At 46.9% G+C, this 13,974-nt stretch overlaps 1 protein-coding gene across 1 annotated transcript in view; it reads left to right on the top strand.

Annotated features, from left to right (window-relative positions):
* LCMT1 (leucine carboxyl methyltransferase 1) overlaps positions 1 to 13,499 on the top strand; it is a 42,455-nt gene extending 28,956 nt beyond the window's left edge. Inside the window, exons 7-11 of the mRNA XM_004692054.2 lie at positions 5,370 to 5,490; positions 7,803 to 7,904; positions 8,619 to 8,710; positions 11,457 to 11,554; positions 13,298 to 13,499. Coding sequence (XP_004692111.1) covers positions 5,370 to 5,490; positions 7,803 to 7,904; positions 8,619 to 8,710; positions 11,457 to 11,554; positions 13,298 to 13,320 — 436 coding nt within the window. The 3' untranslated portion in view covers positions 13,321 to 13,499. The remainder of the gene's footprint in view (positions 1 to 5,369; positions 5,491 to 7,802; positions 7,905 to 8,618; positions 8,711 to 11,456; positions 11,555 to 13,297) is intronic.
* Positions 13,500 to 13,974: the final 475 nt, after the last annotated feature.

The raw sequence follows: 13,974 nt of genomic DNA, 5'->3' as shown, positions 1-13,974 counted from the left end.
ACCTCCAGGGCAGGCGGGAATCGAACTCATGCGGAAGCGGTTTTAGATTCTCAGTGCTGTGCTTTAACCCGCTGCGCCACCAGGGAGGGCCAGTTCTGAAATTTTTTAGAAACAATGTCTTTTCAGTCTGTTTTGAACATATTGATGTAAACATTGGGTGAGGGAAGATAACTGTATGTATAGGACATAGTGTATCATGCAATGAAAGGATTAGCCTCCCAAATATATAAACAACAGCCACTGTTTAAAAAAAAAAAAAAGGTCCCTTAGGAAAATGGGCAAAAGAGGTGGCCAGACACTGAGTATCATATGAACCTCACTAGTAAGCAGGTGAAATTCTGTTTCACTCCCACCAAATTGGCTAAGTGTGAAAGTCTGATAAGGATGCAGTGAGGGCATAGGGGAAGGAGTGGTCCTACACCACTGTTGAAGTGGACGTGACACAGCCACTGTGAGGAACAATCTGGAAGTGTCTAGTAACATTGTGAAGGTGTGTATAATGATGGTAGTTCCACTTTCAGGTGTGTGCACGTGGGAAGATACACAGCTCCTGTTTTTAGAGCAGAACACTGGAAACCTAAATGTCCATCAGGAGGAGAATGAATGAGCTACATGTTACAGGCATGACCTAGGTGAACATGAGGGGAGCTCAAAACTTGAGCAAAAAAAAAAAATCAAGTTGTGGCCCTCCCTGGTCGCGCAAAGGGTTAGGATGTAGCCCTGTACAGCACTACAAGCTGGCCACAGCCACTTCAGTGTGAGTTCAGTCCCCACCTCAAAGATGATCCACACGACCCGGCAGACCTCTCCTGACCCTCCTACTGCTCTCCTGAGCAGTGCACTTTGTCGATCTGCCTATTCTGCTCCCCACTCTGTCTCTGGTGAAGCCTCTCACTGCCTCTGCACCTCTGGCCTGTACCCCAGCTCTGTATGCATAAATAAATCAATCTTTAAAAAAATCAAGTTGTGGAATAATATGAATAGCGTAATCCCAAATATGTAACATTAGCCCCCCCCAAATACTACATTTCCATGATAAGATAAAGATACTTGAGTATACACACACATATCACAGATGTATTTAAAAGTAGACCAGAGGGGGTGCATTTGGGGAGTAGTAGTGTGGGAGGGCCAGGTAGGGAGATGTTTTAGTATAGGGATGCTGGCCAGAGTTACAGAGTGAGAGGCAGACATGTCTACTCAGCCTACTGTAGGTGGTAAGACGGCTTCAAGAGGGAGGGGTTTGAGGGAAGGCAGGGTCAAGAGAATATTATTTTAAAGAATGAATCGAAGACAGAGATTCAGTGCTAGAGAAATCCTTGCTAGAATAGGACCCTGGGAGAGGGGTGTGTGGGGTCCTGGACCCTACTCCTAGATGGGTGCTCCTCACTGACAACGAGCAGTTCAGCTCAATTCTGCCTGGACATAGCAGACAGGTCAAGAGTTCAGCCCCATAAGTGTGCCCTCTCAGATGCCAGTCACAAGCCTTGGTTACTTCCTGTGCTTCCGACCCACGGGCTTTGACTAAGAGGTTTGCGTAATCCTCCTCCTTCCTTGGGTTCTATTAATTTGCTAGAACAGGTTCTAGAACTCGGGACATTTTATGTGCTAGATTACTGTATTGTAAAAGAAGATAGCTCAGAAACAGCTGGTTGGAAGAGATGCATTAGGCAGTGTGTGGGGAAAGACCAGGAAACCCCCATTCCCACCAAGAGCGCGGTTCTCCCAAAGAGTTCACATACTCACCAGCACCCAAATTCTCTGGACCCGGTCTTAGGTTGTCTTTGAGGCTTCATTACATAGGCCTGATTGATTAAATCGGTGTTGGTTTAACCTCCAGCCCTTCTCCTCTTTGGAGATGGGTGGGGGTCGGGTGCATGGAAAGTTCCAGCCTTCTGATGGAGGTTTCTCCTGGCAGCCTAAGCCCCCTGCTTAGGTGGAATCTGAAGTCTCCTCCATCGCCTAGCAAAAGATGATTCTATCCCTCCCAAGTATTAGGCAGTTCCTAGGTTTTCAGGAACTGTGAGCCAGGAACTGTGGAGGAAGATTAAGTATGTGAGAAAATTATTGTGGCATATGAATGACCACATATGTATTTCTTATCAATCACAATATTGCAGGAGGGAAGGGAGGCATGGGCTGAGAGGGAAGGGAAAGATGGGCTCTGGAGAGGGAGGTGCGAGGGAGGGAAAGGACAGCAGATACAGCTGAGCTTTGGGCCATGGCGGAGGGAAAGCGTAGGGAGTTCAGGGCTGGTTCTGACACATCTTTCAGGAGTGTGGCCACGGTTGATGTGATCAGCCAGGTGTACGCAGGATTTACTTGCCCTGTTTTATGTCTGAGACTGCTCGGAACGAGCCAGTGCTGTCATCTCAGCTTTATTTTCTGAGTGTCCCAGGCAGCATTCAGTTTTTCCTCATTTCTAATCATTTTTATTGATATGTTCTGGGATTTTAGACTTAGGTTATAGTTAATTTTAAAAAGCTTTTCAATGTCCATGTTTTTGCTTTTCAGTTTTTTCTGTAATTGATGTTCCCTTGTTATCTTTGTACCATGGTCTGGTAGGGTACAGGGAAGATTTGGATGTGTATATATATTTTGGATGTGTGTGTATATATATATAGAGAGAGAGGTGAAGTTGTCCAAGATTATGACCTAGTACCATGCACCACAGGGTGGCATGTGACACTGCAGATTCTCCCATTCAAGAGTAAAATATAATACATACATATTTTAAAGATTTATTTATTTGTGCATACAGAACTGGGGTACAGGCCCGAGGTGCAGGGGTGGTGAGAGGATTCACCAGAGACAGAGCAGGGAGCAGAATAGGCAGATCGACAAAGTCCACTGCTGAGGGGAGCAGTGAGCAGGTCAGGAGAGGTCTGCTGCGCCATGTGGTCACCTCCAGGGCAGGGATCGAACTCCTGCTGAAGTGGCTTTAGCGTCTTTGTGCTGTGCTTTAACCCGCAGCGCCACCAGCAAGGGCCCCAGATGCATATATTTTTAAGAAGCTCAGTTATATGTATTTTCACTGTCAAAATTTTAAGAAAAAGAAATCCAGATGAGCAAAACAGTGCATAGTTGATACTGTCGGTCAAAGCCAGTGCTTACTTTTGGGTAAACTTTTCTTCGTAATAGTGTAGTGACCACAGTCCAAGCACTGAGTCCACCTGCACAGGTTTGAGTTCTGCTGGAAACACACACTAGGTCATGACCTTGGACAACTTCACCTCTGTACAGTACTTCAGTATCTCCTTTGATTAATGAACCCAACAGGAAGTGCTGGCAGTTAATGATATCGGTAATGAGTTACAAATTAAAACAGAGCAATCCCATTTATTTCTGTACTTTGAGCTGTTGCTTATGATTGATGGCTCCTAGAAAAGCACATAAAAGTAGTTGCTCATCATAAACTCCTGTCATTTGTATATACTTTCTTTTTTAAATGTTTATTTATTTATGCATATGAACCCCATGGGTTACAGGCCAGAGATGCAGGGGTGGTGAGAGGATTCACCAGAGAGTGGGAAGCAGAACATGTAGAGGGGAGCAGCAGGCATACAGGAAAGGTCTGCTGTGCCATGTGGGTCACTCCCTGGCCGAGGATGGAACTTGTGCTGCAGTGGCTGTGGCCAGCTTTGTGCTGTGCTTTAACCCATTGCACCACCAGGGAGGGCCCATACATTTTCTTCTTTAAAATTGAATTGTGCCTTGCATGTCATTAGAAATTTTAAAAGAATCAAATGCATCATAATCTGCATGTCTATACATGATATGTGCATAGATCATTTATTTCTTCACTCATCAAATAGTTGATAATTGACAATTTATAAGACCCTCATTCTAAAGCCACGTACAAAACATCTTACACTATTGTGTGAGAAAAAAGACATTAAATACCTAATTACAATGACCTCTTAGTTACACTTGAGATACCTGCTTTGAAGACACACAATGTGGTATATAATAGACCACTGGAGTCTAGGGCCCATGGATTGCTTTCTTGTCTGTGAATACAATTCTAAAATGTCATACTTATCAGTCATTGGTGTAGATTTACCATGTTCTTTTCAAATTTCATGTAATTTTTAAAAATTCTAGATCCCCAGCAATAAAAGCAGACAAAAATGACCCATTTACATTTACAAAACAATGCCAGTGTTTTTCTAGGAATGGAGAGAAGACCCAGGGAAGTTATCAGCAGGAGTAGACTTTTATAAACCTATGGTGTAGAGTTCTAGAGACCAGACAGGGAGAATTCCTCCAGACTTTACTTGTCTTGTCAGCACTGAGCCTGTCCCAGATAGTTGGGTGGGGGAAGGTACAGAAATTCACTCTCCCCCAAATTTTGAAATAAGACAAATAATCTTAAGCAGTCTGAAAACAGAGTGCGCCCAGTTGGATTATGTAATTGAGTGGTGCCAGTGTTCCCTGGCAAGAATTAAGACTTTTGGATGTGTCTAAAGGATATTTTTGGTTTCTTATTTCATAATTTGTTTATATTTTTGGTTGAGTAAGTCAGTACATACTAATCAATAATTTGAATTCCTTGTAAATGGTTCCTTTTGATTTCAATTTTCAGTGATAAAGGTATATTTAAGAGGAATTAGATTCTGTTAAATGAATATCATATTTCTACTTTGTCTGAATTAGCCTTTGATGTGTAACAATTCACTTCATATTCAGTGGTTTGAAACAGCTCACTACGTAATTGCTGTGGATTCTGTGAGTTGGTAATTTGGGCTGGGCTTAGCAGGGTGGTTCTTCTGCCAAAAGCCAGGTTTAGCTGATATTCCCTGGGGTTTGCTTGCTCATGGACAGTTAGCAGGCAGGTTAGCAGGGGGCTGTCTGTCAGTGGGGCTGCTGGGCTTCCCTGGTAGGGCAGGCTAACTTGGGGTCTGTCACATAGTGGTTTCAGGTTTCCAGGAGCAGCAGGAAAGCTTGTGCCAGTATGCAAGTGATCGTTAGGTATCTACATGCATTGTATTTACTACTGTTCCATCAGCCAAAGCAGATTACATGACTCACCCATCCCAGGGAAGGGAAATTTTACTCTTGAGTGGGAGAATCTGTAGTGTCACATGCCACCCTGTGGTGCATGGCATGGGAAAACTGGTAGCCACTAACATACACTTTTAGTTCCTTTTCATAAACCAGACAAAACATTGCTCATTGCTCACTCCTTTACATTGTGAGGCTTCGGGGCATGATGGACTTGTGTGTATTACTGCATCACGCAGCATGACAGTGCTCTTATTCCCAGCTTTTGGCTTTCCTGGGAACTGCCCCGCCAATACTGCAGTGTATGTGCAATTAGATTCTCAGTCTGATAAGACATGTTTACGAGCTTTCTTTCTTCTTTTAAGATTGCCAACACTCCTGATAACTGAATGTGTGCTTGTATACATGACCCCGGAGCAGTCAGCAAACCTTATCAAGTGGGCAGCCAACAGTTTTGAAACTGCCATGTTCATAAACTACGAACAGGTAAAGGGAAGCACAAGAAATCTGCGTTCTGCACAGGGCGCCTGGGAAGGCTTTCCTCCGAACACCCTCAGTACATGTTTCCACTCTTCTGCCTCCAGCTGCGCACATAACTTCTTTGTGAATCAACTCCAGTACTTCTTAACCCATGACTTCCTGCAAACTTTTAGCCAGACTCTTTGGAACTTTTCTTTTGGCCTCTATGAAAGTTTTGAATTCTTATTTTGTATTTGTTTTTACTCTGGAGTCATAGATCTTGATGGAGGGGTTTTGACTGCCATCTTGCAGGAGTAGCAAACTCACATACCTTCCGAGACAGGTGCTGCCCCTGGGGGAGGTTGGCCAGGTGTCATGGTATGTGGTTGGTGGGGACCGGGGAATTCCGCTGCTCAGCTTTGTCAGGCGTTGCCATGTGGACAGTGAGCCTAGGGGTGCCAGAACCCCCAGTCATTCAGAAGTCAGAGATGTGGGACTTGTTAAAATTCCCTAATTTCTAAAATCACTGAGTTTGGTTCATTGGCTGCCTGTTTTTCTCTCTGATCCAACACACAGAGCTAGGTTTTAGAAACACGGAATTGTCCCACTAGGGCTTGAATCCTGGCCCTAGCTTGTTGGCTCTGTGACCTGAGGCAGGATTGCTGGTGGTTGGTAGTCCGTGTTCTGCAGGTGGACAGCCTTGTCGGATGACCTGGACCAGTTAGGTAACCCTGTGCCTGTTTCCTCATCTGGAAAATGAGGCTAACCACAGCCCCTCCTTCATAGGGCTGTTGTGAGTGAAGGAATTAAGATCGCAGAGACATTTTTGATACTTCCCAGTTGTTAAGTCAGCACTAGCTATACTTGGCTCTCTTTGAGGCCTGGTTCTTTGTAAATCGGAAAGAATAGCTACCCCATTACAGGTATCATGAGCTGCTGTGCTGGTGGGCTCATGACAAGCACTGAATCAGGGAGGCGACTTTACTGTCTATCTGATTTTACTTTATTTTTAAGCCTTACCCCATGTCGAGCGGTGGAGGGCCTTGCCCAGTGTCACGGTTATGACCAGACCTAGGGGTTGGTAGGTCTCTTGACCCACCACCCTGCCTGAGTGAAGGTTCCCATTGGAAGGTTCCTTGGCTGGTTCTTGTTGGTGCTTTCCTTTTCCCCTCTCTTTAACTGGGGGCACTGCTCAGACGTGGTGAGTGGAGAGTCGGCATCTGGCCTCATAGGTCTTTGCTTTCAGGTTCCCAAACCTGGAGAAAATGAATTATGCTTCCCATGTTTCTTGTACATATCAGATATGTGCTGCTCTGTTTGTCTTGTCTCACTTTGTCTTGTTTAGTGACCCTTAATTCAGCATCATACAGAGATAGCAAATTAAGTGAGCTTTGACCAGAATCTTGTCACACAGAGATACTCACTTGGAGCTGACCCACATGGTGCAGCAGACCTCTCCTGTCTCATCCACTGCTCCCCTCAGCAGACTACTTTGTCGATCTGCCTGTTCTGCTCCTCATTCTGTTGCTGGTGAATCCTCTCACAACCCCTGCACTGCTGGCCTGTACCCCAGTTCTGTATGCATAAATAAATCTTAAAAAAAAAAAAGATTTTATTTTTGTTTATGCATATAAGAACTGGGGTACAGGCCAGCTGTGCAGGGGTGTAGGCTAGAGGTGGTGGGCATGAGAGGGTTCACCGGAGACAGTGGGGAGCAGAACAGGCAGGTTGAAACACACTGCTGAGGGGAGCAGTGGGCAGGTCAGGAGAGGTCTGCCGTGCCATGTGGTCAGCTCCCTGGCTAGGGATTGACCTCCTGCTGCAGTGGCTGTGGCCAGCTTCAGAGTGCTGCGCTTTAACCCTCGCACCACCAGGAAGGCCCCAGATGGGCTCATCGTCTACACATTCCTATGAACCATGCTTTTCAGGAGTCTTGTCTGCGAGAGCATCAGCGCCTTTGTAGGTCTTCCTTTCCCATCTTCATGGCTGTGCAATATTGCATTCTGTGAACACACCACAACTGTTTAACTTCAGGTGATAGTTATTTAGGTTTTTTCCAGATGCTCATGTTAGACATGATTCCTGCATCTACGCATCCTCATGCATGTGCAGTTTCTGGGGTGGGCTTGCAGGCTCACAGGCTGAGCATTGTGGGGACTGTGCTGCCATGAGCCCTGTGGGGCCCCTAGGGGTGCCCCAGTAGCACCTTGCACTGGTGCCTGCCCCTGCCCCAGGGTTCCATTACCTGCACCGGTGCTGTGCAGGGTGCTGTTTCATTCTCAGTACTGAAGGAACAAAGGCACCCTTTCAGCTACTCCCTGCCTTCTTTTCCTTCCCAGGTGAACATGGACGACCGGTTTGGGCAGATCATGATTGAAAACCTGCGTAGACGGCAGTGTGACCTGGCGGGTGTGGAAACCTGCAAGTCCTTGGAGTCCCAGGTTAGAGAGAGAGACTGGGTGGTCCTCCCCTGCCCCAGCCAAGAGTGCACCCTGCCTTAGAAGGTGATAGCCAGAGGCCCCTGGCACAGTTTTTCTGCCCAGGCACTAGGGGCCTCCAGAGGACAGTGCCGGCTGCAGTCACTACTAACATATTGCTAACGCTGTCATCTCTCCCCACCCCCGTTTGATGTTGGTGTTGGAGTAGGAGTATTTTAAGGCATACCCCAACTGTATGTCATCCCCCATAAATGCTTGACTCTCACTGACATGGCCTTTCTTCCCCCAGGAGGGTCTCACCACTCCAGCCTTCCAGGCTGACATTAGCTCCTTTCAGCATCTAATGCCCAGCTCATGTTCAGTTTACAGTTGGTGTGTTTGAATCAGGATCCAAATATGGCCCATACTTGTGCTTAAAAGTATGTCCTTTAAATTTCTTGGAATTTATAAAAGCCCCTTCTACTGCCATTTTAATGGGTTAGTTTTTACACGTCTAATGTCACATCAGTGGAGTGCTTTATTTCCCTTTAAATATCCTTGGTTGAGTTTCCCACTGCTGTAACAGCGTTATTCAGTAGAAGAGTTGGGAAATAGAGGACAGATGGACCCAGAATGGGCTTTGGAAGTAGGGGTCACCTGAAAGTCTCACGTGCTTACAGCATTGCGGGCTTGTAGACATTGTCTGCAGTACCCCCTTCTCTCCACCCCACATTTCAGAAAGAACGACTCCTGTCAAATGGGTGGGAAACGGCATCGGCAGTGGACATGATGGAATTGTACAGCAGATTACCGCGGAGTGAAGTGAGCAGGTGTGGACTGGCAAGCTGGCTCGTGCAGTTAATTGTCAATCAAAGGCACACTTCTGTATCCTTCAAAGTAAAAAACAAAACAAAAACAGAAAACCAACACCCTAATTAGACATATTTTGGATTCACCTTGGATAGTACCTTCAGAGCAACTCATTAGCTACTCCCTGAGATGGGTTTGTACCAGAGCAGATAATCTCAGTCAATATAAACAGTTGCACCTGGGAAATCCCTACAGCAACCTCTGCAGTGGAAATTTTACACAATCCTGGTCTTTTTGAGGCCAAGAAAAATGACGTTGCCCAAGGGCCTTTCAGAGTGGCTGAGGAGTCTGTACACAGAGTTTTAAATATGCTTTTACTCTCATAAAAGAAATATTGTTTATTGTTTCAAAACAAGTGGTGCAAAGTGCATGAGGTATAAAGTCACTACTTTATAAGTGCACTTTGCAGTCACACCCTCCAGAGATAGCTGCATAGTGTGACTTTCTGTGTGTATGTAAGGTAAGTACTATGTTGATACAAGGATTTCTGTTTTCTGAGTCAGTAGATTCATATTACATGTATTGGTCTGTAAACCACTCTTTTATTTACCAATGGATTATATTTACTTTTATATATCAAAACATTGAGTGTTATCATGTCCTATTTAATGGTGCATGGTATTTACACAGCTCTTTGGCTACCTTGATCCTAAGTTTAGAGGAATTGAGAAGCAGTGGTGATAGCTGGGCATTTCGTTGTGGTGTCTTGTTTATCTTATTCTGTTTTAATTTCCCTGTCACAACCAACACAGAGGAATGTCATTGTACACCTCTGCTTAGGGTTAGTGCCAGCTTGAATTCTTAGGAGTGCGCAGAGCTGCTTGGTTTGTATTTTCTTTCCTCTTGCATTGGAGACACAGAGGTACAGAGCGCTCTAGTAACTTGTAGAAGAATCACTGTTGTTTCAGGTGCATCTGTCAAAGCCAAGACAGTTTGTGAAAGTTCTGGCCTACACGAGCAGGCTTCCTGGAGCCCCTAGAGTCTTGCTTTCCCCTAAGCTGGTCTTCATTGATGCAGCATCAACACAACTGTTCTGAATTGCCATGGTCAGACACGTGTAATACTGGGAATGTCCTGGTGACTCCGGTATGCAGGGCAGAGTCTCATACTGTGGGCAGCTTGGACCCTCCCTGACGAGGCGGGTCGTGAGCAGGGCAGGCTTTTGTCTGTTTCTCCTGGACAGTGAGCGTCTTGTAGTTTATACCTGTATTTGCCACAGGTTTTGCGCTGGGAATAAAAGACTGTAAGCAAATGCTGACTGCTTACGGTGTGCCAGTTCACCAGCCAGGGGAGGCAGCAGTGAGCAAAGCAGGCCACCAGCTGTGGTGCCTTGTAGCGTGCCCATCCCAGGGAGCCGCCTCCCAGCCTAGGGCCACCTGATAGTGGATCTTGGCAGTGATGGTCCTGGAGCCCTGGATATGGATATGGTGCGGCCACTTCCAGAACTTGGCATTAGGAAATCTGCCTTGGATGGTTCTGGTGAGATGAGGAGGGGGACAGCCGAAGTGCTTGATGTCACTGCTCTCACTGCCCGTGGCCTGCGGGGTGGTCGGAACACCCAGGCAAGCGTGTGCTGGAGTGAGGGCGTGCTCACGTGCACCCCCCACCTGTGTGTGCCCAGGCTCGCGTGCGCACGCTCACACAGCGCCTGCACGCTGGTGACACCAGGATATTCGCAGTACCCCTTGTGAAAAGTGGGATCATTCCACATTTGCTTATTTGTGCTTTCTAGAATTGTCTGATTTTTACCACATAGTTTGCCTATATTTGGACAGAAAAAACATATAAGGGTTGTTTTCCTTGGTCTGTGCATGGGTTTGTATATATTGAAAAATATACATTTAAGATGTTTTTCTCCAAAATCTTACAAGCACATCACATAAAATAAAAACGAAAAATTAGCATAGAATAAACAATCAGAAGCCGTCCATCCTGCCTGCCCTCCCCAGCAGCCACTTGCTGCCCGTGCTCAGGCCCCACGCCAGCGCTGCACTCTTGAGCATCCACAGACACCGCATCGCACCCACTTTATGTAGATGGAGGGTCCTGCACACGCGACGGGCGGAGCAGCTTGCTTTTAAGTTCCAGGGTATCCCAGGCCGTAGCATGTGGAATCATCCTGGTGGCTGTGGCTCGGTGTCCTGTCGCCTGAGTCTGACCAGCGCTCCAACCTCACGGTGTTTGCGGTTCACAGCAGCGTCACTGCTGCAGCGAATGTTCTTGAAAATGCATCTTTGTGTAATTTTACATTGAGTGTAAATTCAGAATTGCTGTGTTAAAAGAGGCACCGTTTGCGCATCCACAGAGGTAGGCAGGTGGCCCTCCCGAGGCCGGGTCCGCCTCGTGACTGAAGGGACGTCGGCGCCTTCTCCAGGCCGGTCGAGAGAATGCACGCTCCTTGGTCCTGGCCCGCCAGCTAGTTGCAACAGTATCTTATATTTTCATTTACATTTCTTTTCTCATGAATGAGATTGAAAACCACCTCTTTCTTTTGGGTGAGCTGTTCTCTTATCTGCCTTGGGAGTGAATTTTAAGTTTTTTTTCTTTGTAGAGCAGGCAAATCTACCTTTTGTCATTTTGTGTTGCAGAGACATTTTCTGGGTTGTCCTTGGCTGTTGACTTTGTTTGTGGGATTACAAAGTACACGGGTCGTTGTCTTCATTTTTAATTGTCTAAATTGATGCCACACTGTCATCCTCACCACAGGATTGAGTCGCTGGAGTTCCTAGACGAGATGGAGCTTCTCGAGCAGCTCATGCAGCATTATTGCCTTTGCTGGGCAACCAAAGGAGGAAGCGAACTAGGTGCGTGATTCCACACCAGCGGGTTTCACTGCAAATGGGAACCCTTTTGTCTCCAAAGAGTGGAAGACATACTGGATCTTTCAGCCCAGAAAGAGCGAGAGCATGGTATCCATGCATCTGGGAGCTATCCAGAGAATCAGCTCTCATGTCCTCTGTTTTTATAGAACAGAAGCCAGGAGAGCTGTGTAAACAAGCCACGTGTAGTAAAACTAACATAGATGCCAGCCAACTCCCTTGAGTGGACTTCTGTGGCATTTCCTCATTTGAGGGTAAAAGACCTTGAGAGTCTTAATAATAATGACCCTAATAAAAATAATCAGTGTTTGTCTTTTTAGTCAATGTACGACCAAGTTTATTAGCTGTCAAACACATTGGTCATTCTATCTCTCACAAACCCATGCAGCGTGGGTTGACTTTTTCCTCTTATCGCTTATGACTGAGGTGACATTCCCTGACCTGGCAGAGTAGGCCCGTGAGCAGAGGGCGTGGGTCCATATCTCAGTGCTTCTGGATCCAGTTCTTCACAACCACCCAGTGTTGATGTTGCTTCCTCTGGATTACCTCGTGGGTAGTGTCTCTCCAGCCTGTGGAGGCCATTGTAGATTTCAGTCCCGGCCTTTAATGTATCATGATTTTATGGCTCTGTGAAATGGTCATGAAGTTATGTCTGAATTTACTTACCTTTGCCCCCTTTGAGAAATGGAGGTTGGTTATAATGCAGTTGGGTTGATTCTAGTGTCTGTTCTAGTAGCTGCTCAAGCTACCCGCGCTGGCCTCCTGGAGAATAGCTGAGTGACAGGCTTGGGCCGGGAGCTCACGTGGTTTGGCAGAGACCAAGACTGTCCTGTGCGAGAGCTGCGGGCCGACACCAGGCTGTAGTCATTCCCCTTGGACGTGGGGCCCACTTGTTACACATTTACTCAGCCTGCTGCGGAGCCTACAGAACCCTCTAAACTTTGCTTTTGATTAAAAGCATTTGTTTTCATGTCATCATTCTCCCCCTAGTTTTAAAAACACTAATTTTTCACCAGTGACTTTGGAAAATTCTGAGAAGTGTGGTGAGGAAAAAAAAAGTCCCCCATACACAGTACCCTCTAATCATTTTTCCCGGCTGCTCGCTTTCTGGCCACGGTTTTGTTTTTAGCAGAGTTGAATTTGTGTATTTAGGTAACCTTAAGTCCTGAGTTTTTCAACTTAATATTCTATCGTAAGCCTTTCCTCTTGCTGTTAAAGCCTTAGTGAGCAGAATTTTATGGCTTTGTGAAATCCTGTCATGAGGTTAATGTCTGAATTTACTTACCTCTGCCCCCTTTGGGAAATGGACGTTGGTTGTAATGCAGTCGGAGTTAACTCTGGTTTCTGTCCATTGACAGTGTAGTGACTTTTTCCGGAGGGGCTGTTCTGTGCCCGCACTGTCTCACTGCCTTGGGGGCAGCCCTGCGTGTGCATGGAGAGGGCAGTCTGTGTTTGCTCGGGCCTGTTCCTCAGTGCACAGACTTAGGGCCTTTACTGTGGGGCTCCCATAGACTATTGGAAGGTTGTCTTAAACCCTTAGAGCTGCTCTTGGACGCAAATGCAGTCAACCTCTTGTTTCCTCATTAAGCCCGTCTTCCGAGCAGGGTCGCATGTGTGGCCTGTAGCCCGGAGCTGGTCCCCGAGGTCAGCAGGGTTGGTCCCCCTCCTGTTTCCTCTGCCCTGCATGGTGAGAGTTCCTAACAGAATTTGGGTGTCTCCTCCCTGCAGGGCTGAAGGAGATAACTTACTAATCTGCCGAAGGCCACTGCTGAGCCAGAAGCTGAAGCCGCCAGCCCTCCTGGAATTGACAGACCCAGTTTCCTGAGCAGTGGCTGGGCCTGGTTGATGCTTCACGCGCACTCTGGGACCCGCCTCGGCGGTCTTCCTGTTGACCTGTCGTTGTTGAAATAAATCTCAGTTGCCAATTGTCTCTGTGATGGTCCTTTTCCTTTCACCTGCTGCTAGACCTTTCCCTGGTCTTCACCCTGCATCTCCTGCACCCCGAGTTCTCCTGTGACCTTGGCTTACCCTGTGGGTTGGGTGTAGCTCCTGTCCTGCCCCCTTGGGATTTGCTTCTCTGTGCCCCTTGCACTGACCTTGCATCAGGCACCTTGATCCTTACTTCCCCTGATGCCAGGGCTCTTCTCTACCCCCACTTCTGCCCTTGTTGGACTGACCCCCCTTAAGTCCTCCTTTGCCTTGGTTATTGTGACAGCTGGGTGACCCCCCCCCCCAATGTTTCTGCCAATCTGTTCCCTGTGACTGTTACCTTATGTGGCCAAAGGGGCTTTGCAGGTGAGATTTAGCTAAGGATCTGAGTTGGGGAGATACTTTGTCCAGGAGTATCACCCTGAGGTAATTCCAGGGCCCACAGAGATGGCAGGAGGGCCAGAGCCAGGGAGAGT

Source organism: Condylura cristata, unplaced genomic scaffold, assembly GCF_000260355.1.
Source record: "Condylura cristata isolate star-nosed mole 26May11 unplaced genomic scaffold, ConCri1.0 scaffold00032, whole genome shotgun sequence".
Lineage (NCBI taxonomy): Eukaryota > Metazoa > Chordata > Mammalia > Eulipotyphla > Talpidae > Condylura > Condylura cristata.
This window is presented reverse-complemented; position numbering and strand designations above follow the sequence as displayed.